Source organism: Scleropages formosus, chromosome 1 (assembly GCF_900964775.1).
Source record: "Scleropages formosus chromosome 1, fSclFor1.1, whole genome shotgun sequence".
In the NCBI taxonomy this organism is placed as follows: Eukaryota; Metazoa; Chordata; class Actinopteri; order Osteoglossiformes; family Osteoglossidae; genus Scleropages; species Scleropages formosus.
The window spans coordinates 9935441-9959573 of NC_041806.1; the positions used below are offsets into that span (position 1 = coordinate 9935441).

The 24133-nt window shown below is 41.8% G+C and overlaps 2 protein-coding genes across 2 annotated transcripts in view; one reads left to right on the forward strand and one right to left on the reverse strand.

Annotated features, from left to right (window-relative positions):
• sema3gb (sema domain, immunoglobulin domain (Ig), short basic domain, secreted, (semaphorin) 3Gb) overlaps nucleotides 1-12927 on the forward strand; it is a 36461-nt gene extending 23534 nt beyond the window's left edge. The window contains exons 3-18 of the mRNA XM_018752893.1: nucleotides 3493-3653; nucleotides 4702-4764; nucleotides 4963-5082; nucleotides 5173-5266; nucleotides 5400-5519; nucleotides 5613-5758; nucleotides 6005-6119; nucleotides 6201-6270; nucleotides 6667-6811; nucleotides 7051-7273; nucleotides 7354-7442; nucleotides 7586-7627; nucleotides 7952-8109; nucleotides 8213-8280; nucleotides 9748-9875; nucleotides 10169-12927. Coding sequence (XP_018608409.1) covers nucleotides 3493-3653; nucleotides 4702-4764; nucleotides 4963-5082; nucleotides 5173-5266; nucleotides 5400-5519; nucleotides 5613-5758; nucleotides 6005-6119; nucleotides 6201-6270; nucleotides 6667-6811; nucleotides 7051-7273; nucleotides 7354-7442; nucleotides 7586-7627; nucleotides 7952-8109; nucleotides 8213-8280; nucleotides 9748-9875; nucleotides 10169-10558 — 2132 coding nt within the window. The 3' untranslated portion in view covers nucleotides 10559-12927. The remainder of the gene's footprint in view (nucleotides 1-3492; nucleotides 3654-4701; nucleotides 4765-4962; nucleotides 5083-5172; nucleotides 5267-5399; nucleotides 5520-5612; nucleotides 5759-6004; nucleotides 6120-6200; nucleotides 6271-6666; nucleotides 6812-7050; nucleotides 7274-7353; nucleotides 7443-7585; nucleotides 7628-7951; nucleotides 8110-8212; nucleotides 8281-9747; nucleotides 9876-10168) is intronic.
• A 1776-nt stretch (nucleotides 12928-14703) lies between these two features.
• wasb (WASP actin nucleation promoting factor b) lies at nucleotides 14704-23512 on the reverse strand. The gene is made up of 12 exons (XM_018752896.2): nucleotides 23244-23512; nucleotides 20358-20498; nucleotides 19895-19981; nucleotides 19360-19456; nucleotides 19066-19101; nucleotides 18778-18813; nucleotides 18138-18327; nucleotides 17866-17908; nucleotides 17083-17236; nucleotides 16487-16971; nucleotides 16034-16145; nucleotides 14704-15170 (listed from the first exon to the last, which is right to left on the reverse strand). Exons 1-12 carry the CDS (start codon nucleotides 23346-23348, stop codon nucleotides 15115-15117), a joined length of 1542 nt encoding a protein of 513 aa, XP_018608412.1. The 5' UTR covers nucleotides 23349-23512; the 3' UTR covers nucleotides 14704-15114.
• Nucleotides 23513-24133: the final 621 nt, after the last annotated feature.

Here is a 24133-nt window from a genome sequence, read left to right on the forward strand (position 1 = left end):
TTGGTTTTTTCATTCTATCAAAAGTATTTGAAAGAATTTGCTTTTTTGTAGAATACATCAGCTACACACTAAGTCTAGGGGAGCTAACCTTACCTGGTCAAGAAGCTCCTGTCCAACAGACTAATAGATTGGCACACTTACCTCATGCTGCCATGCGAAGCAGGTGTTGGCAGTGTGCTGGAACGCAGACAGCCCCCAGAGAGGAGACTAGCTGCCATGGGGGTTTCCACTCTTACACCTTTATGACACTGAAGCTTGTTGGAGTAAAGAGAGCATTGCACTGCAGCCTCCACAAGCTCATATCTCATGATCATATCTCTGAAATTTTTTGTTCATAAGATGCTCATAACGTTGGTTTTTAAGAAATACATTTGCAAGTTTTTTGGTATAGGCTATTCTGTTCAAAATAGTTGTTTCATATCCCTTTCTTTTTGTCCATGAACAGAGTGATCCATTTAAGTGTTAACGCAGCCAGGAAAGTAGAATAGCTCAAAAAAGTGTAGAGAAGCTCTGTATTTTAAAATTTTATTTGTAACAGATCTGACCTTTGAGACCCACAGCAGTCTCTCATTGCACAAGGTTTCAATAATTTAAAAAATCAATCCAGCTCTACACCGAAATATTGCCACAAGATGTAAATTATTGAACTTCTCTCATTTGGTTTCAGAGGTTTAACTAAGTTCATTTCGTTCCTTAGCTTATGTGACTTAGGAGTGCTCAGAATAAAACCACTACACAGATAAGGAAAGGGCTTTAATATATTGTTCCTAAGGACTTATACAAAGCTATCAAATTACTTCGTTTTTTTTCTTCAAATTTTTTGTTGCCCTGCTACTAATTGTGGCCATTTTCAGATACGGACAGTGCTTTATTTTCTTTCTTTTATCATAATCGGCGTCACCAGTTGGTTTAGAAATGAACTGGGAGGTGAAGTTCTTGTGCGTTATCCTGCACAATTTAAACTCTTTCTTTTGAAAGAGAGCAAGGCAGTTAATTCACATTGCATTTCACAGTTGTACCAAATATTAATTTAATCACTTTTATCAGGTCTAGTAGAGAGACTGGGCGGGGGTCATGTGAAAGGCAACTTTCTTTGTGTTGCCATCTTTGCAGCTCTGATGGTGTTTTTCTCTTGACTCATGTTGTGTATGTGATAATGTGATGATGCAATCGACTTTTAATTTTTCTGTAAGGAAATCCAGATGGGTTCCTTGTCATTGTAAACAGAAGAGAACTCTGGAAAGAGAAATTATTGTACTTAGTCTTACAGTTTTCTTTTCCAAGTTTCTGACCTGTAAAAAAATTAATAATGGGAATTCTTCATGGGAAAACTCTCATTATCACATGCTAGACATTGGCATCTTATTTTTTAATGTTCAGTTGTAGCATCTCTTGCTGTGTCTTCAGTCTGAGCCTGTGACCATTTAGTGAACATATACAGTAGGTTTCCCCAGTGCTGAGACTTGGAAGATAAACAGTCACAGACCTGCACACTTGGCCTGACCTTTCAAGCCAGCAGGTGCATCTTTAAAAACAGGCACCCCCGCCCTTAACGAAACATAGTGGATTTTCTGGATAAAGCCACTTGGAATGGGATGAGAGGAGTCCTGAGAATAGCCCTTCCATCCCTCCCCTCCCAGACTGTGAGTGGCAGGAATCCGGTGTCCTCCATCGAACGCTGGGGGCTGGAATTGTGTGGATTGTCTGAGGATCACCCGCACAGCTGTGAGAGAGACAGACAGACGACCACACTTCGCCACCTAGTTAGAGCCACAGATACCAGCAACACAAAGACAAACAAATACATACACAAAGGCAAACACGCATACATTACACACACAGATATACAGATGAAAATGCATCGCTAACTCCTGCACTGAGATTTATACTTGCACACATGCTTATATACACTCACAAGGGAGCTGTTCCTCAGACACTATATAAGGTTTTCCAGTAGATATCATCAGTGCAGTAGATATCATCTTTCCATCTTGTATCTTGGTACATAGATTCAGGAAAAGTAAAAGGACCCTTACAAACTTCTCCAGGAGAAATCAGCTGCCCTACTCAGTATTTAGGTCTACTAAATGTCCTTTTCTGACTCTGTCGTAGATGTATGAATTTTGTAGTTTAGGAAATGATCTTATATGTTTTAATTGTAAATTTGTTGGATGGCCAAAATTATTTTTTCATTTAGGATAAAATAAATTAAGAGTTGGCAGTGGATACAAAGAATCCCTTGCTATAAAAGAAGTACAATAAAAAGTGAAGCATTGTCTACAACCGGTTCCAAGAAGAGTGAGTAGTCCATGACCATGACCTTTTCAACACCACTGCAAATGCTATTTTTATTTATTTGACACTTTCTAGGCCAGCTTGGACAGGTTAGCATTTGGAAGGTTGTGCAATAACACCAGAGAGATCAAAGTGCTGGTGGTATGGGGATAACGTGAGTAATTTATAGATTTGCTCTGTGTCACTGCCTTAGACTTAAAGCTCACCCTCACTCATTCACATTCTCGCTGTTAGTGTCTGTCAGGAGCCAGGGGCAAGGTGTCTTCGCGTCCTTCTCACTGAATATTTATTGCTAAGGTCAGACACCTAAGGATGAGGTCCTATAGATCACCTCTGTTTTGGCTCAGTAGCCTTTTCTCTCCTTTATGCTTTTGCATAATTGCATAAATTTAATCATTTACATAATTATAATAGCTGTAATTGTTTTTCCTTTTGAAAAATGACAGTGAATGTCTTCCTTCTAAATATCTCAGTATAAATCTCCTTTTTGTACTAATCTACAGCTTTTAGCTCCATCACTGTGTTTGATGTAAACTCTGATTACATCTGTATTTACCTAGTCATGGTGGGGTTGTAGTTGCTGAGAAACAGCCACCATGATTACATGTCTAGCATATCTGGTTAGCCAAAAATTCAGATGATTAAACAAGTAGAAACAGTACAACACTATGTTTTTGCTGAGCATCCCAATCCTGAATGCCACGTGAAACAGCTGAGCTCATCTTTCATCTCTACACTTGCTCATGCTTCTGACCCATCAGCACAGTGGGTGTTTTTGGTGCCACCTGCTGTTTTTAAGATTCGGGAACAGTTGATCCTACTACTGATCCTATCAGTCCTATAAGCATGCTAACTGTCATGCGCTATAAGGACTGAAGGGCTAACTGCAGTGGCGCAGTGAGATTAGCCAGGTCCAACTCTCTGGTGAATCTGGGGTTTGAGTTCTGCTTGGGGTGCCTTGCAAGGGACTGGCTTCCCATCCTAGGTGTGTCTCCTCCCCCCTTCAGCCCTGCGCCCTGTGTTGCTGAGTTAGGCTCCGGTTCATCGCGACCCTTCTTGGGACAAGTGTGTATATTAATTTAGTTACTCTATGAGTCATCTACACCATTAGCACTACAGTGTTCGTACTGGTATCCCCTGTGAAGTTCATGAGCACCTGGGAGTGAGAAGGCTTTTCTGTTTTACTGTGCCATGCAGAACTTCTGGAAACCAAGACAATACGGCCTTTCAGCTTCTCCTTCAACACCAGCGACTACCGCATTTTACTCATGGATCAGGACCAGGGCCGCCTCTACCTGGGTAGCCGGGAGTACGTGGTGGCTCTGGATATGCACAACATCAACAAGGAACCACTCATTGTAAGTTTACAGACATGCATTATTCACTGCTGTTAGGCATTTCTCCATACTATCCTTCAATTGTTTAACACTGAAGTATGTGCTCTATTGTTTTTTCAATCACTCAATCAATCAATCAGTTGATCAATCAATCAAAAGTTTATTTTTTAAATGCACATCAATACAACGTATAGCAGTGGTTGCTGGCAATGAAATGTCTTTTTCCATAAGCTCGTGGGGGCAGGGGGAATAACAAGATACATTAGGATTACAAATAAGTTAAAAACATTTACAAAATACAGCACAGTAGGAATTGGGTAACACTAATATTAAGTATTAATATTAAGTAATTAAGTAAAACTTTTAACGGACGAAAGCCAGATGAGTTGTTGAATTTGGATGCTGCTTGACTGTTAAATAGGAGCTATCCCGCAGTCTATTTGATTTTGATTTGATACATTGGTAACCCTTACCGGATGGCTAGAGAGCGAGAGAGAGAGAGAGAGAGAGAGAGAGAGAGAGAGACAGAAAGACAGAGAGAGAGTAAGATGCTTTCACCCACGAAGCATAAATCACTGCAGAAAGTTTGCCATAGTGCCTTTTGCCTTTACTCATAGTGTCTTTTGGTTTTTCCTTGTGGACACGTGTTTCTTGTTATTTTCCATATCAGGAATAGCGGATCAAATAATTTTGAAACCTGTGTTTTTGGAGAAACCACTATTTCCCATATGTGAATATTTGTTCTCGAAGAAGTAAGCTAGAATAAAAGCATTGTGTTCTCTTTTTTTGTTTGGTGGTGTTAACTGTTCATCCACACTTTATTTTGCAAGACTTTTTCATTCAGCTTTATTGTCATCATCTTTTTTGTTTAACCTTTTGAGGTCAGTGTGTACTTGGTACATCAGTTTCATACATTTGATAATATATTATACTATGTCTTAGGAGTGTGGGATGGAGTGTAAAGTTCAGAAGCACCGTGTTTCCAGAAAACATCTCAGATAATATTTATGTTCTGAGCTCCACACCACAGATAACAGATGTACAGAAAAAGTACTTGTGTGTGTCTCAGATCCACTGGCCTGCTACAACCCAGAGGAAAGGAGAGTGCAGAATGACTGGGAAAGGAGGGCAGGTGAGTCCTTGTTTAACTTCTCTTTGCTTTGTGGCTGTTACTGTATAACTACCATTGTCACATGTTGGTGCACTCCTACATACATGCCAGTATGGAATTCAGAAGATAAGGCACACTGATTATGATAATAGCCTGTGGAACCACAAATGTGACAATTTTCAACATTTTTTGATCTAAACCCCCCTACTTGTAAATCAGGGTGAGTGTGCAAATTTTGTACGCCTGATCGAGCCATGGAACCGAACTCATCTGTACACCTGTGGCACTGGGGCCTACAAGCCCATCTGTACCTTCGTCCATCGGGGATGGAGAGCTGAGGTAAGGTACAGTGCAGTGCAGCGTTAAAATGCCAGCTCACCTCCTGCCAACACTTTATACCTTACTGCTCTCTTTACATCCTCCTCCCAGGAGTATCTTTTCCGACTTGTGCCTGGATATGTGGATTCAGGAAAGGGAAAATGTCCCTACGACCCTCGGCAGCAGAACGTGGCTGCCCTCATCAGTAAGCCTTTTTTCCACAGGGCTACGTATTTGCAAATTTACAGAATCACGAAGAAGTAACTGACATAGTTTTACACTCTTGCTTCTTTCTTCACTCATCATCATTGTTTCCTCATCTCTGTATCTCCTTCTAGATGGGAATCTGTATGCTGGTGTCCATGTAGACTTTATGGGCACTGATCCAGCAATCTTTCGCACTCTTGGTGACAGACCAGCGGTGAGGACCGAACAGTACGACTCCAGATGGCTCAATGGTGAGTTTTAGAGTGACATGACATTTGGCAGAAAATCACATAAATCACATCTAAATGGAATATCTGCCTCAATCACATCGGTGTCCACCTTAGAACCAGTGTTCATCGAGATCCAAAGGATTCCTGACAGCTCAGAGAAAAACGATGACAAACTCTACTTCTTCTTCCGTGAGAAGAGCCTGGATGCAGGGGGAGGGGGAAGCCCTAGTGTTGTATCCAGGGTTGGACGTGTCTGTCTGGTGAGCATACAGTGAGCGCAGACTATTACTGCAAATGAAGCATGCAGACACACACAAGTGTATGATTACACACATGCATATACTGAACATAAACATATGCAAGTACATGTCTTGAATATTAACTTAAACTTTCAAATGAAGACAGATTCCATGCTTGGCCAAGCAAAATTACTGGTTGAGACATGAAGCTTAAACTAATTCCCTCCTCAACCTGTATCTGTGTGTATGCATTTGTTACCCTGTCAGAATGATGACGGAGGTCAGAGGTCACTGGTGAACAAATGGACAACATTCCTGAAGGCTCGCCTAGTGTGTTCTGTGATTGGAGACGATGGCATAGAGACATATTTTGATGAACTGAGTAAGACCAGCTCCTTTACTTATTCTGCTCCACTGCACTGACTTGCATTGTTTTAACTCTGCTCCTTTCACCTCCTTCCAGGAGATGTTTTCATTCAACCTAACCAAGATGAACGCAATCCTGTTGTTTATGCTGTGTTCTCTACTGCTGGGTAATTTTTTCCACCTCCACACATTTTAAATGGCAATATATTATGTGGAAAAGTGACATATGGCATGTTTTATTGTGTATCGTTACCATTGAACATGTCAGTACACGCAGTGACGGTTATGAGAGGAACTGAAGTTCACTGGTAGATTGGTAGTTACAAGGCATTTTTTGCAACTTCTCAGCCCAACAAATATTCGAAATGGTACAGACCGCCCCATTTCTGTTTTTACACCATCACTAATCCTGGTTTGGTGCCCTTATTTGGGCTGTTATGTACGTATCTTAACCCCTGGTCTCGCTGTGTGTTTATCATTCCATCTCTCTCTGGTTCCCACTATATTTTTCTCAGTGCCCTTTGAATCTTTCACTTTGGCTTAGATACCCAACTTTTTGTCAGTTCTGTGTTCAAAGGCTCGGCAGTGTGCGTGTATTCCATGAACGACATCCGTAACGTCTTCAATGGGCCCTTCTCCCACAAGCATGGCCACAACTACCAATGGACACCTTACACCGGGAAGATCCCATACCCTCGCCCTGGCACCGTAAGTTCTAGCATGTGTTCTACACTTCCAGCATTTCTTCTGGCCTCAGTTATGAAAAACAGAAAATCTCTAGGTGCTGGATATTTTTATGTGGAGAAGGACAAAATGAAACAAGTATTGAAACCTGTGACTGTGAGAACTCAGACTTGTGATCATAGTTTCAATGTAAGATTATTTACTTACTATAATTTTTGTGCTTTAGTTGATTCAACTATAAATTTAAATGCTTCTTTTCACAGTGTCCAGGAGGCACTTTCACTCCTGGAGTACGCACCACCAAGGAGTTCTCAGACGAGGCGGTCAACTTTGTGCGCGCTCACCCTCTTATGTACTACCCTGTCTATCCTCTTCACAAGCGCCCCCTGGTGGTGCGCACTGGAGTAGATTACCGATTCACCACCATTGCGGTTGACTTGGTAGATGCAGTAGATGGGACGTATGAGGTGCTCTTTTTGGGGACAGGTGAGTTACTAAATCCACTGCTGCACAGCTCAGCCCATTTTGTAATTCAGAGTTGGTTTAACCTTCATCTCTGCTTTTAGACCGTGGAACAGTGCAAAAGGTAATAGTTCTTCCAAAAGATCCCAGCACCACAGAAGAGCTCACTTTGGAGGAGGTGGAAGTTTTTAGGGTAATTTTTTTTCCATTTGTTTTGTTTATTGAATCTAAGAATGAATGTCGGCTGGTAACCAATGATGCATTTTCCACAGCATTCCATATAAATAAAAATGCAGTGATAAAGCACCTTATAACTGGCCCCTTGTTGTTCTCTAGACTCCAGCTCCCGTTAAAACAATGAAGATCTCATCCAAAAGGGTAATTTTTTGACTACTGACTGCCTCTATTGGTCTTTTCAAAGGTCTGTGTGTGTATAATGTCTTACATTACAATAACAGGTATTCATTTAGCTGATACTTTTCTCCAATGCGACTTAAAATGTTAAGCCATTTACAATTATTTGCATTTACAGTTACAGTTACATTTATATATACTCAGTGTTTGTTTGTTTGTGTATTGCTTTTACTATTAGAAGTTTCAGCAACATTAGAAATAAAGAGAAGTTTTAGTCAGTAATGGAAATGTTCATTGTTGATGTTGTTATACGTTTTGTGAGAGTTTTCCTTTCTGTTTTTTCCACAGCAACAGCTGTATGTGTCATCTGAGAGTGGATTGACACAGGTGTCCCTGCACAGGTGCGCTGTCTATGGCAAAGCTTGTTCTGACTGCTGTCTGGCTCGCGATCCATACTGTGCCTGGGATGGGGAAAACTGTTCTGCTTTCACCCCTTCCACCAAGAGGCGAGTGCACTGTCATAGACCCCCTGTCTTCCCTTTGTCTTTACATTAGCAATCTGTGGTCAGAACACATTTAATGTCAATTGCTGTCTTACCTGTCCCATAGGAGGAGCAGGAGACAGGACATTAAACATGGCGATCCCTTGCGACAATGTAGAGGCTTCAATGCTAAAGGTAACCCAGTGCAACCACACCACTGATGCCATCAGTCTGTATGCAGAAGAATGAGTACAATAAAACAGAATGCAGATTATTAAAAGTCATTTGGTTAACATTTTTGTGTTACCAATTTATACAGGAGGGTATTGTTATTGTATCACACACACACACACACACTTTCTGAACTGCTTGTCCCATATGGGGTCGCGGGGAACCAGAGCCTACCCAGCAACACAGGGCGTAAGGCCAGAGGGGGAGGGGACACACCCAGGACAGGACACCGGTCTGTTACAAGGCACCCCAAGCAGGACTCGAACCCCAGACCTACTAGACAACAGGACCTGGGCCAACCCACTGCGCCGCCGCATCCCCCGTTGTTATTGTATCACTTCAAGTTAAATACCTTGATAAAGGATACTTCGGCAAGAGGTGGGGCTCAAACTGGAGGAGGAGCAAGGCTAGAGCACAAGCCGTTTCACTACCTACTGCTCTAGTTTATATGTTCACCTTTTCTTATATATTTATAAATTGTAACATATAATAGTGTCCAAGTTGCTTGACAGTACATTATTTTCCTAAAAAAGAAAAAATATATAATCCTCTAGCAAACATTTAACTGATTCATTTTCTTGTTGTTTTAAGTTCATTTGGTGTTTTACTAAAGAATTGTTGATGAATTCCAAACCTGTTGTTAGTAGGTGGTTTAAGGAACTGTACATAAATCACAAACTGCTGAAACGCACACACACACACACATTTTCGGAACCGCTTGTCCCATACGGGGTCGCGGGGAACCGGAGCCTACCCAGTAACACAGGGCATAAGGCCAGAAGGGGAGGGGACACACCCAGGACGGGATGCCAGTCCGCCGCAAGGCACCCCAAGCGGGACTCAAACCCCAGACCCACCGGAGAGCAGGACCCGGTCCAACCCACTGCGCCACTGCGCCACCGCGCCCCCCACTGCTGAAACAAATTTCTAATTTTCCAGCAAATTAATTTAAGTGGCAAGAAATATGTTTAATTTCTGATAAAACAAAGTTTTCTTTTCTGCCGAAGAGAACACAAACCAAGAACTTCAGTTAAATTCTATTAAAGATGGATGAAATGGCAGATGCTAACTGTTAGCTGGAGGAGCTATCATTGCAAATGAGGTCAAAATGTTTGAATTCCAGCATAAGCACAAATTGAAAGATGGAAGCTTCCCTATAATTGCTTCAAGCATAAAAATATACCGATGGGTCAACTTATGATTATAAAATTAGATAGTTTCAGTTTATTTGGATGCTTATATGGAAAATAAGCTGATTCTTAAATGGTTTCCATTATCATCAAACTGAGAGCCCAATAAATCCTGTTTTGTTTGATTATTTATTAGCTTCAAATCTCTGCAAAGTACTATACGCCTGATGAAAATATATAGAAGTATATAAATGGTATAAACAAAAATAACCCCTGCTTTCTTTTTCTGTCACTTTCCCAGTTGAGCATAGACTTAAAGAAACAGTGCAGTTTGGGGTGGAAGGAAGCAGTACATTTCTGGAATGTCAGCCTCGGTCTCCTCAGGCTACTGTCAAGTGGCTTTTCCAAAAGGATGGCAAGAGGAAAGTGGTAAGGCAGACAACCACACTGGCAATTTGTGCCTGATTGCTTCATTTATAATAATAATAATAATCAGGTTTGTCTTTAAAGTAAAAAATGTTTAAAAATTACAGGTGAAATAAAATCAAGTGTGTATATTTTTTGCAAGAAGTAAAAGACCATAAGACAGGAGAGAAGAAATAACATCAAATATCACATTCACTTTTTTGTTTTTCAATGCTACACTTGGGCCCTTTCTCCCCGGCCACTCACTCTTTCTCTTTTTTGCCACCCTATGACTCATGCTCCACCACTTTGGCCAGCTCAATCGGGAGAGTGGGATGCTTAAGACAGGCCATGGGATCCTGCTGAAGTCCTTGACCCAGTCTGATGGTGGTCTTTACCACTGTCTCGCCACAGAGAATAACTTCAAGCACACAGTGGCCCGGGTGGCTCTGCACATTCTGGACCGGGAGATTGTGGATGCCCTCACCTCTCCCGATGCTCCAGTTGATTATCAGCACCGTCGTACGCACCCACCTCCCCCACCACCCCCTCCCCAGACCCTCCCTCCACAGCTCCACCCAGAGCCAGAGGTTCAACTCATGAACCAGTACTGCCAGTCATACTGGCAGCAGATTCAGCCCAAGTGGCAGTCAAAACGAACCAGTCGAAGGCACACTGAGGACCATGGACCACGGCCTGATAACTGACACCTGCACTCCCAGCCCTAGCTTTGGAGAAACCCCATCCCTCCCTGATTCAGTCCCTGCCAAGCACTTATGGTTCCTTTATGGTTGAAGCGGCACAGTGATGAGATGCAATGAATCCAGCAGCATAAGCTCTAAGAGCCTAGCATGGCTGCAAGACCCCAGCCTTCTACAGACCGCTTTGGTGCTTCATGCGCAGCACCCATGAAGACACCTGGGAGCTAATCCACCAGAGACTCAGGCACAGTTCATGTTTATATTAAAACAATACAATCTGCCCCATTTCAACAGTGGTATGAGAAAACACCAATTCATTGAAAGATGTCTGAAATAGAGTCAGACTATTTTGCAAAGAAGTGCAGAAGTTGGTGAATTTTTAAAGCTTCTACATGAAAGAAATTATGCCTGAATATTTTGGTGCATATCTGTCCAAACTATTTTTACTGCCCCTATGATTGTCTAAATTTAAGTGCACGTGCACAGTAGTGGTTCTTATGGTGCCAATTTTAAATGCACAGGTATCTTCTGAATGCAGCCAGCAGATAGTAGTTTCTTTACAATAGCCCTATATTTGCATCAGCATCTGAAGGGTGCTCCAAAATCCAGGATAATGGGAACAGTAGCAGATATCTTTCTTACAATGTATAACTGACCGATATTGCTACAGAGCAGCATATGAACATTTGCATTTCATTATAAATGTATTTAGCTGTAATTCCAAACGATGTTCTACATTTGCAAATCATACTTGTAAAAGAAAGTACAGCATCATGAAAGTAAGATTTAATGTTTAAGGAGGTTTAGTGCAATTAACAATGGAACTGAATGTTTGAACACCACATATAAAATGATGTATAGCAATTATGCTGAGAAATGAGAGCTTCTGGAAAATCAGCCTAAACCCAAGGAATGGCAGGAGTGGACCAAACAAGTCTGTCTGTCTGTTGAACCTTGTTGGAACGAAGTATGGAGTAATTAGACTCAGTATAAAATTAAATACATTGGAACACCTGAAAAATTCTGAATAGTAAACTGCAAAGTGTTATCAATAGCAAAGATACTGAAAATGAAATGCTTTGCAATGACTTCCACAGCCATCATATGTGTTTTAAAGTGAGACAAAATTTATTTATGGACCAAAATTTATTGTCCTGCCAAAATACAAGGTGAATCCAGATTGAGAAAATGCAAAGTGAAACAGATCTGATTAAGGTGTGCCAAAAAGTGTATATGGATTCAAAGACTACAAACCTTGACTAAGCAGTGCTTTACTAAATCACTACAGAGTGGACATTGTTGCAAAGACCATAACCAGAGAGTATAGTTTCTGTGCATTCCCAGACAATCTGCAGTTATTTAGTTTTTTTATAGTACTATTACACTGGCACAGCACACCAATGATGCTACATGACACTGTAACCAATAGAACAGTCTGTAAATATACCCTCAGAAGTGTTCTTTTGCTCTTTTCCCATAGTGTGTATCCTATGTCTTTAATGTTCTCATCAAAACCACCAGGAAGCCTTTTTAGTAAAGTAATATCAGTCACAGAAACTCTAGCAACATTGAATATCCACACTTGTTTTTTGGTTAGTTGTTTTACTTTGTTTTTTGATTGCTGGGTGATTCTTTAAACAATTTTTGCTATTAGGCACGGAAGTGTTATTGTTTCTGAGTTATTGTAAATCTAAGTGGTGAGCTGTAGTGTGTACTGAATCTCAGTTAAGCCAATCTCTTTTCATGGTGGAGATTCCACATGATCTATATGCCGCAAAAGTCACCTTGGTGTGAGGTTCTTCCCTTTTTCCTAGACAAATCCTGTGCTCTCTTTCACCCACACCATGACATATTTATTTTGAGAATGTACATATTCCTGTAAGTTCTGCACTTTGGTGGTGGGGGTTGGGGTTTCAGATGGGAGAGGGATTCACAATTGGAGTTTGGAGTAAAGAGGTAGACCTTTTTAGACCTTCAAATTCTGCATGTTGGAACACCTTCGGCTAAAGCTGAACACGATGGATGTGCAGAGACAATGTAACTTGGTGTAAATATCAAGTCTAAAGCCAAAATTTATGTTTTTGATCCATTCCAGGTGGCAGTATAAATGGGAGAACATGTCATTATATTCCAGACTTTAAAGCTGCCAGAAGGATATGCAGTCATTGTGTCATGTCAGTTCTTGATTCTTTTAAATTTTTCAGAAAGTGGCACAGATAAAAGAATTTTTATTGAATTTTGAAAAAAGTTGACAGCAAGAATGAAAATGACAAGTTATTGAGAGATGTCTACCTCTTTTGCCCTTTTTGTGGAATGTTGATTGTACCGAAACATTAATCCTAAGATTAAAAAAAAATGCGGCATCTACATTCCTTCCACAGAACTTTCCTCACTCTAGGCCTCCTCACCTGGCCTCGAGGAGCCCGTTGGAATGGGCATTAATGTTTGTGGTTTTGTAGATGCAATTATACATTTAAACATGAGGCCTCCTTGCAACAGTGCCAAAATCAATTGAATTAAAGCCACCGATGAGCTAGCTGGACACTCTTGTGTATGCCCAGGCACCATTTAAATGTGTGTGCAGCCAAGCTGGAACATCACCGTGAAAACGACAGGTATTACACTTCTAGAGCTGCTGAACAGTTCTGTTTCCAAAAAAGCGAAACATACAAGCTCTGGTCTCAGATGCACAAGACCAATCTACATCATTTCCCTCAGCGAGACAACATAAAATCCCCTCACTCCAGGACATGTTCCAAACCATGATTGTTGCCTCCTGCTGGAAAGTTCATAGTGGCAAATGAAATGGCATAAAACCACTTAGGGGGAATATGATCTGTTTAACTTTTTGTCTTTGCTGTTTTTCATTTAGTGTGCTTGTTGTTGGACTAAATTAAGTATGTCTGGTTCTTCCTTGTGTAGATATACTTACACTTGTTTAAATTAATATGGATGTTTATTATTATTATTATTATTATTATTATTATTAATAGATATTTTGTCTTGGGAGTTTGGAAAAGGAAAATAAACATTTTATAAACTTGCAGGAAACTATCTTGTGTTTTCTACTTGATTTAACTTTCATTATCAGTCTTTTTAAATTCTGGTTTCAATTCGTTCACGCGTACTATGTGGGGGAGAAAAAAAAAAAAACATCTGCACTACAACAGCATCATTTGCACTTTACCATCACATACATTTTACTCTCAGAAAATTAAGAAGACTATGATAAATGGAGTGCTTATCAAACATTCTAGAGCTGTTATGGACTGTGATGTCCTGTGTGGGGTGTACCCTAACTAACTTCCAGACTAGGCTCTAGACCACTGCATCCCTGTCTTAGACAAGCTGTTACCAGCAGTGAGCAAGTTCCAGTATGGGTACATTCATTTACAAAAAAAAAAAACCTCACTGTTCCTTTTGGAAACTGAAAAAAGAAACACATGCAGCTCGCCCTAAAACAGTTAAGGAAGACAAAAGTCCTTTTTTGGGTAAAAAAAAATTCTTGGGTTCTACCAATGTGAGTATCACGGGTTCACATGCTGAATCTGCACAGTCTGAACATGAATATACTGTATTCTGAACATATAGACACGAGTACTGTGCTCCTCCAACTCTCGCCACTTGGTGGCCCCACTCACCAAGAACTCAAAATGAAAAGTTGGCAAGATCTTGATTCTGGCCTCAGTACGGTAAAATGAGCCTACCATCTCCCTCAGAACTGCTGAATCCCTTTAAGTGCTTAAAAAAAGGATCTCAAAAACATTTCTTTTAGACCCAGTTCTGCCCTTATCTCCTAACAGCTCCATAAACCTGCATCATATTATCGGACATGATCAGCTTTGTATTTCAATTCAGACTCAATTCTATGCACAGCTACTACTATAATGTGCACTGGCAAAACTGTTGGTATCTGACAAACTTCACTGTGCTTAAACAGTCACATGTCTTGGTCCAAAGCTTTTTGCCTGCAGTTTTTTTTTTTTTTACTCTGTTTTATGTCGCTTTGGTGAAAAGTGTCTGCAAAATAAGTGCAAATGTACAAAGATGCATTTCTACCAGTAAGAACTGGAATATCACAAAGTATTCATAGATTTAAGAATGAACGAACATTTATTTTTTAAAACATTAGAATGATGTGTAACAAAGAAAATAAAATTTCTCAAAACAGTCCACTAGCATACTGATTGCAGAGAAAAAGGGGATTCACTTCATAATGTAGGCATCTTGGGGGGCTGTGGAGGATCTGTGATCCAAGAAATGGAAGAAGTGTGCACTGTGTAAATTTCAGAACAAGTTTTCGTTTTATACAGGGGCTATACAGGCTTCCATAGCAAATTATTGCCTGTGTAAACAAACGTCATGCAAACACAGTTACCCTGGCCAGGCATATTGAAAAAAGTATCCAGGTAGAGGGTGACTCTGTTGCTTATACTGGAACCACTCACACTGATGAGGTCATCGAGTGACAAATTAAATTTAACAGGCCTCACTCTGGAGAGCACTGCAGGAAATACATCAAGTGAACGATGGAAAATAAGGAGAAGCCAAAAGTACAAAAATCAGCAGTCATCCCATTCGTCGTCATCGTCATCGTCACCGTCCTCATCTTCCTCTTCTGAAATGATAATGTTTTCGAAGAAATTAGACCAGAGTCTCTAGAAAATTTGAAATGTATTGCTTAATTGCGGACTGGCGTCCCATCCTGGGTGTGTCCCCTCCCCCTCTGGCCTTACGCCCTGTGTTGCCGGGTAGGCTCCGGTTCCCCGCGACCCCGTCTGGGACAAGCGGTTCTGAAAATGTGTGTGTGTGTGTGCTTAATTCTGTTCTTATAGAATTTTATTGTCATTCTGTCCTTGGAAGGAAGGAAATATTAGGGCAGACACTGCACAGAAGGTAAAAGCAGTGTCACATGGGTACAATGTGATCTAATAGGAACAGATATGGTATGATCTGCTCCACATGCTACTTCAGATACATTATCTTTACATTTATTCATTTAGCTGACACTTCCCTCTAAAGTGCCTACAATTATTTACCCCTTTATGCGCACACACACACACACACACATTTTCAGAACCGCTTGTCCCATACGGGGTCACAGGGAACCGGAGCCTACCCGGCAACACAGGGCGTAAGGCCGGAGGGGGAAGGGGACACACCCAGGACGGGACGCCAGTCCATCACAAGGCACCCCAAGCGGGACTCGAACCCCAGACCCACCGGAGAGCAGGACTGCAGCCCAACCCACTGCGCCACCGCACCCCCCTCTACCCCTTTATGCAGCAGGGTAATTTTACTGGAGCAATTTAGGGTAAGTACCTTGCTCAAGGGTACTATGGCTGGTGGTGGGATTCAAACCAGCAATCTTTAGGTCCAAAGACACCAGCTCAAACCAATAGCTACTCTTCTCTTTTCAGCTACTCTTACTGATATGACTGAGAGATTGAGAGGGGAGCTCCGGGGAAAAAGAGGTGTCACCTGAGGAGTGGATGACTTTGCTCCTCTTTTGTATGACCATCATGAGAGCTCCCACAATCCCTTCACTGGAGTCGTCCTGGACAGGGGGTGGAGGATCAGGATTCTCTGTGACCTAGGACAAACAGTCAAACATCAGCTCGCTCCTGTGTGTCATCTGCAATCAGCTTATCCTGCCCAAAGCTGAACCTTTATTACCCTTGGTTCAAAGAGCAGAGGGATGCTGTGCTCCCTATCCACAGCTGTGACACAGATACTGAAACTTTTCAACGACTCACACTGAAATGAGCCTCACACTTACTAAGATTTAGCTGAATGAAAGCAGACACGATACCGGCAGTAACAGATTTCAAAATTTCTATCACCTTGTGGTTCCAAGATGTTGGACAGAGGCTAAAACTACTTCTGTAATGGGCTGAAGGCTTTTCTACTGTAAGCCACAGAAGGTTTCCTTACATTTTTAAGCTTCTTTCCAAGACGTATCTGGTCCAGCAGAGCCTCTCTACCCCCTCCACTTGATGCTGTTCTTGTTGGCGGTGCTGAGCCCACAGAAGAGGGAGGAGGGGGAGGAGGGCCGCCTGAACTTGGGGCTGGTGGGGGAGGTGGAGGCGGAGGGGGAGGTGGAGGACATCCCCCTCCTCCTCCTCCACCCATTGTCATCGAAGAGGCAGGAGGGGGAGGAGGAGGGGCACCAGCGGAACGATGACTGGGAGTTGCTGTAGGAGGGGGAGGGGGTGGAGGACCAGTTCTACCAGCAGGAGGAGGAGGAGGAAGGGCCCCACGGTGTGAAGGGGGCGCAGGACTACGAGGAGGCTCTCGCATAGCCTGTCCCGGAATGGGGGGGAGGGGTCCCGAGCGCCCTCGGGAGGTGGGGGGAGGAGGAGGGGCCGAAGAAGCATGGAGGCCCCCACGGTCCGGTGGAGGTGGAGGTGGGGCACATTCTATAGAAACAACAAAAGGAAACATTTACGGTGTTAACAAATACTCAGGACTTTGTAGGCTGCATGTTACACGAACACGTGTACCATTCGTAGATAGATCACACGACTCACCTTGTTTCCTCATTTCCATTTTCACTGCCTCCAGGCCCCCAGACTGTTCAATGAAGTCATAGATGATTTTGGAGGTCTTTGCATCTGTCAGTTGGGCCTCACTAATACCAGCGCAAGAGAAAAGCTTCTTCAGGTCTGGATCTAAGTTGTTGGTCTAGAGAAAAAAATGGAGCAGGAGTTAATGTGAACCACCAGCAGGACTCCACAGGAACCCTGAACACAATCTGAATAGGATGGGAGATCAATTACTCAAGTAGACTATATACAATGCTAATTTACTGTCAATTAAATACAGTTTGACTCTTTAAAGGCTAAAGGTTTGTAGAATATACACTTTGGGGCTCTGTTTACTCTATTTCTGGGTTGTGCTGTCACTCAATGTAAAGTCATTATAAGGTCAGGTGGCGAAAGACTAGGGCTCAGTGAGACCAGGAGACGGCTGTCAATTTGTAAAACTGGAACCTGGACACTGGCTAGGAATTTATTAGGGTAAGTGCAATCAAGTTGATCTCAACTCAAGGTGATTCATGGTTTTTATGGTAAGGGAGGGTACAAAAGTGTTGGGGGAACATGCAAACTGTGTAGACACTGAGCAGGGTTCAGACCAATACCGAAACATGCAGCTCAGGCATTATGGGGCTCCAGGGTAACTGCTGCACCACCATGTATCTTGGAATTCTTTAGGGTGGATTGATATGGACTTGAAACAGGAAGGCATACATTCAAGTGTACTGCATAAATGACGGGGCTTAAATGACTTTCTTATAGAAAATAAGACTTTACATCAAATCCTGTGTTGGGATCCCATCCAACATGGGTCACATGCCTGTCAACAGAAGTGGAGAACAGACACATCACTGCAACTGGCTGCCATAGTGACATCATAGAGAGCTCTCTAAAACACATATATAATGGAATTAAAGTAATAATGCATTGGTGAAATAGTGGTGCTCAGCTTATTTACTTGACAGTATTTGCTGTCTTCAAATTACTCTGCAGCATAACCTCAGATCCTGTTGCAGGATTAGATGACTAGTGAGTTGGCCAGTACTCACATGAAACCACTGGGAGCCCCAATATCAGCTTTGGAGATTTTTGGTTTCTTCTTGTTCTTTTTGTCCTTCTTTCCCTTGGACAGGCTGGCATGTGCAGGGACTGGAACAGCAGGTGATCGGTAGCGTGATGCCAAGATATCTGGGTTCTGAATGTCCACTGTCATCATCCCCTCCAGATGTCCAGTTGATCCTAACACAACATGGGTAGGATGCCATTAGGAATCAAGTAACATGGACATAGCTGTTTTCATAGCTGTTCCCATATGCTTCTCAGATACAGGCAGTATTACGCTTGTACCATTACTTTGCAACTGGTACATGAAAGCCACAAGACCTAATTATAACATTTAAATTACACATGTAAGAAATGGTGCAAGTGGAAAATATGGTAAACAAAGCACTTTCATGATGCAGGAAACTATAAATGGTAACTATAGAAGATAAGTAAATAAACACTTGAAGCATCACTTAAACCACGGGGTGACTGACAACATAATGGTTAATGTTGCTACTTTCAGATCTGAAGGTTGCTGGTTCAAAACTCACTTACCTCTGTAGTACCCTTTAGCAATGACCTTACATTCCATTTATTTATTCAGCAGACACTTTTGTCCAAAGCAACTTCCAGTGCACGACTTACCATTGGGAGGAGGCAGCGGCGGAGGCCCTCTCCTGTCTGCAGAGACAACACAGCTGGTTCACACTGAGTTCTATTAGGACCACTGTCTGGAAGACGATGTGGAGCTCTGCAAGTGGGCCACCCTGCCCACCACCACTACCACCACCACCACAACAACAACGATAACAGTAATAATAATAATAATAATAATAATGGCAGCACAGTTGTGATAAGAAAGAGGCTTAGAATTCCATAGTATGAAAAGTAAACAAAAGGATGGTAGAAAAAAGAGAAATGCTAAAGAGATACCGTCACTGCTGGGTGTTGGAGGAAGTTGCCGTTTCTCTGCAGTTAAGAAACATAGAGAAGAGAGAGGATATTTTTATTCACTTATCAGTTTCTCTTTCAGCAGATAGTCAAGATGCTACATTTCCTTTACTTATGTCACTGCAGTGCTGGTATTTTCGAATGTACAAATTGCCCATGGTTTTGAAGTGCAGTACACCTGGATCTTTTCCAAGTCAACTGCATTCCTCAAGAGTGTGAAACCCAGGAGCAGTGAATAAGAGCCACTTGTGAATTTTCTGTGTGAAAGGTACCAACCGAGGCGTGTGTTTCTCTGAGTGATTTTCTCCTCCACAGTTACTCTGAACAACTCTGCTTCCTGTTCACTTGCAAAGTTGAGCCCCACCTGGCAGTCCTAGAGCACAAATGTGTTGCACATGGTCATGTTTTCAACAATGCTTTTGCTATGCTTTTGCTTTTGCCTTTGCTATTAAAACAGCTTTAATAAAGCACACAGCATTGCTCAGAAAGCACTAGTCAGCATTCATTAAGTTGAGATCCACATTACAGGCAGACATTTCAAACCAAGTACAATGTGATATTTGAAATTCCTGGTCTATGTGTTGTTAGGAAAGACCAGTGTGTAGAAACAATAGTAAGAGTAGTTACTATCAGGGTAATATGTGTGTCCTCTACATGAGCAAGTTGTCATCTTTGCTGAGTGGAGGGCCTGCTTTTTCTTCCATGGAGTATCATGAGGATCATACATCCTCATGTACAAAAAGATCATCCACTCACATTATCATATCAGTGATACATTCCAATGTGGTAAACATGGAAGATGAGTACTCACATCTGCAGGAAACATATGGAAAAAGGTGTGAGAACTGGAGTAAGTCATCTGGTTGTATACCTCCTGTTCCCATATCTGCTTTCCTTCCTGCATTAAACACAGAGAAGAAAATAGGACTTTATTAACACACACACATTAACTGAAACTGCTTATCCTAAGCAGGGTCGCAGTGAGCTGGAGCCTAACGCAGCAATGCAGGGCGTAAGGCTGGAGGGGGAGGGGAACACACTCAGGACGGGACACCAGTCTGTCGCAAGCCACCCCAAGTGGGACTTGAACCCCAGACCCACCAGAGGGCAGGACCTGGCCAAACCCACCACACCCCCTCTTTATTAACACATAGTTGCAAAAAAGTCCAAAGAAAAACTCTAACCTACAGTACGTACTTATAGCCAACTACCTACATCTTATAGGTAGTAAGTCTTTCAATATTTTTTGTCAAGTGAGCAGGGGCTTGGCATACCTTAATGTCAAAGAGGCGTATGAAGTAGGAGCGGCGAGGATTGTCCTTGACGAAACACAACACTCCACAGTGCTGCAGATTCCACTCCAAAGGACTGTGGGGCAGAGCCATGAACAGCTGGACCACAGCGGTGGCCAGGGTCTGCAGAGATAAGGCACTCTTACACACCTACATGAGCACATACAGTGCACATACACAAGAACTTTTCACAGTCTTTCTGAAACTGCGTATGAGCAGCAGAGCTAGAGTGCAATTTTGTTTTGTTTCCATGCTGAATCTCTGATATGGACAAAATGTTTACACATCTGAATTTCTGTGAAGGCTCTTCATTGACTAAAAAGGGTAAAGCAAAGAATTTTTTTGAATTTGTTCCTTTGTCGGGGTATTTTTGTTTCATTAAATAAAGTCTAAATAATTTTAGGTCTGGCCTCACGTGCTGAGGTTGCAGGTGGAAAAATAGCAATAAATAGAGGAACTTGACTCTGCTGCTGCTGCTTCTGACTCATTTCATGTGAAGGGACCTTCAGTAAAGGCCTTCCTGCTTTGTGCACTACCAGCCAAGTCCCAGGTTGATTTCCACTTCACTGGTTTCACCATTTTCGCACTTTAATATATGGAGCCTCAACACCACTGAGGCAGCAATGGCTCTGCATGTATGCTCACACACATTATTGGCACGCTTTAAGTATGCGGACTCCTGTGACATATACTAATGTACCATATTATGCAGTGTGTTAGGAGTACAAACTGCAAAAAAGATCATGCAAAGAGCAAAATGGATAATATCTTCTGCCCTAATAACACATGGCCAGAAGATGACCCATTCAATTTTTTCTTCTTTTTGCATGCAAATGCTGTGTCACTTAGTTACAGGATGATGACTGCAACCACTACACCACCTGCTATTTATCTGAGTGATATTTTTTGTAAAATTAAGGCTTTTCAAATGTTAGTTATACACGTTACAGATTTGGGAATGTATATCTGTTGTATTGTTACTTTCATTTGTAATCTGTAATTTTAAAAAGTCTACCTCCCACACTAGGAATTCTTAAAAGGCATGGTAAGATCAAAAAATTGTGAATGCTACATGACAATTCAAAATCTATTCAAAAGGTTGAAATCATACAGCATTAAGAAAACAGAATCAGGATGGGTCTCAGTTTATTTTTCAGAGGAGGCCAGGTCTATCAGATACCTCAGTTACATGCATGGGGAAACAACAATAATTACAATGCTAAAGTGATGAGTTTTCTTATATAAAAATGTGTGTATTGCACTTACTGCATGTGCCTGCATGTACTGTAGGTGACAGTACCAACGAGTGCTGATTATAGTAGGAGAGGAAGTGGCCTCAGTGACACTTCCTGTTGCTCTGAAGCCTCTGCTAGTTAACAGAGCAAAACCATTTCAGCAACTACATATTGAGACCCTGTGGGGGACAGGAAGACTGCGGTCATAGTCTAATCATCGTATGACCCCTGGTGCACCTACTGGTTTCAAATTCAGCAAAACTCACTGGTGTGAATTGTTTGAAATCTGTTCTGTAACTACGATAGTAAAATCGATTGCCTTTTTTCTTTCAGTTTGCAAAGCAAATAAACTGTGTTTTATGCACTGCCCATTTTCTCCCGTTTTATTGAAGAGTTAACACTGGCAGCCCAAGAAATCCTCAGCCACATACATACACACACCTTTTTCTGTATGTCTTTTGGTTACGTGGTATGACATCACAAACAGTTAAATGCTGTTATTCACATTAAATAAATCAGTTAAACATTTGCATGCAATTTAAGATCATCCAATGCAAGTGTGCTGTGCGTGGATTACAACGATACAGTTGCACTGGCAGATAACAAATTAATTATCAAATGTCTCTTGCAGAATATTCCCTATAATAAATAAAACCCCACATTTGCTGATTTTATACTTTCATTCCAGTCCTGCAGAGAACTGATGAGCTCACCATCAGCTCCCTCCATTTTTTTAGATTCTCGTGGTTTCTTTAGTGTCTCATCTATTCACTCCACAAACGAATTGACCCAGTAGATAGAATAGGTCATTATGACGTTTACATTTAGATTGAAATGTATACATTTAGTAGATGCTTTTCTCCAAAGCAACATACAACTGAAGTAATGATGTAATGCAACTGAGAACAGACCAGGAATCATGTAAAGGGGGTTTCCAAGATGACTCTAAGCATTAATGATACTCAAAATGCAATCACTTTAAAGCTCTATTCAGTGTTCCAGTTAAAAGCCATGTGTAACCCATGATACTAATTCACTATGAAACTGTCAAAAGTATACATATTTATAATTGTAACACAACCAGACAAGTGCTTTTGGAACTAGTTAAGGCATCTCCGTAAAGTGGTATCTCAATTCAGTGGTATCTCAGTTCAGGAAGTACTACTACTGGAGAATTGTAGATCGCTCAAACAAATTATTGTAGAACAACTCATTAAGATTGATAGCTAATTTCAACATGGAAATGGCTATACTACATGTGCATCAGACACAGCAATTTTTCCACCTTTACCATGTTTTACAAACCATCTATATGGTTTGATGATGAAACTCCCCACAGGATCTTGGACCTTATGTACACTTGTTCACCATGTCTTGTTCTGGTCATGATAATACAATTCACAGAACCATTTTCAGTGTTTTTCATGTTCACTTGAAGGCACAGCGATTTTTGAAAGCTGATATGAAAACGTCCAGAGCCCATCAGCATGGTTATGATAAACTCTGAAAGGTTAACTTCTTTGTAGAGAATGAGGCCTACTTCTAGTGTACCTCACACTCAGAACAAGTGCTGGAATATCTGTTTTGGGTATCTCTAATGCACCCCCTGTGCAGCATATGTACCTTTACTTACCACACATCTCCGCCCCAGGAGATCCACCAGCCGCTCGTTTTCCTGGATGCTCAGGAGGGAACTAGGGCTGTTCTCCTGTGTCTTCGACTTTTGTCCCCGACTCATGGCTGCCCTGGTCTTCTCAGAAAGAAGGGAGCCCCAGATGGTAGGCTTCGGACCAAACGTTCCTCTGTTCTTTCCCAGAAAAATACGAATGTGCTGTAGGGGAACAAAAGCTTTAGCAGGACTTCCTTATTCTACACTGTGTGATGTTAACACAGCACAACAAGACTGAGAACAGGAAATGGACAACCACAGGTTTTTTTTTTTTTCTTCTTCTTTCTCTGATATGCTGCGCATTGTGTTGGTCTTCTGCTTTCTCAGGGGGAGAGTAAATGGTACACTCCGTTACAATTTGAAACTTTTTCACTGCCAGACATAGGCATGATTTCCTGGAAAGATACATAAATGAGCTAGAGGAGGGTAAGGGATTCCCAGCAAGATATGAAGAACATTCATACATCTAATCTGGTTGTGCACAGTTTTTGTCATCTAAGAGGAAAGAGGATTAAATTCCATCAAATATGAATATGGATCCGAAGGGCATTGTCCAGTTCAATGGAGCTTCATCCGAAATGGTATGAAACACGGCTGTGTCCTTGCCCCCACACTATTTAGCATCTTTTTCGCTTTCATGCTTAGATGCTTTTGGACAGTCAGCTGAAGGGGTGTACCACCGTACAAGGTCAGACGGTAGACTGTTCAGTTTCTCCTGCCTGCAAGCAAAGACCAAAGTCAGGCAGGTTCTCATAAGGAACTTGTTTGCTGACGATGCTGCTGTGGCCACTCACTCACAGGAGCAGCTGCAGAGGCTCATGGACCAGCTCTCCAAAGTGATGAAGTTCTTCTTC

Excerpts from the sequence above, each read along its gene's own strand:
- wasb (XM_018752896.2), bottom strand. The coding sequence starts at position 23,348 with ATGAGTCGGGGACAAAAGTCGAAGACACAGGAGAACAGCCCTAGTTCC. Across the intron at positions 17,237-17,865 it reads ATCCCAACACAGGATTTGAT|ACCAACAACTTAGATCCAGA; the intron begins GTAAAGTCTTAT and ends TTTTTTCTCTAG. Across the intron at positions 16,146-16,486 it reads TTGGAAAGAAGCTTAAAAAT|GTCACAGAGAATCCTGATCC; the intron begins GTAAGGAAACCT and ends TGTTTGTCCTAG.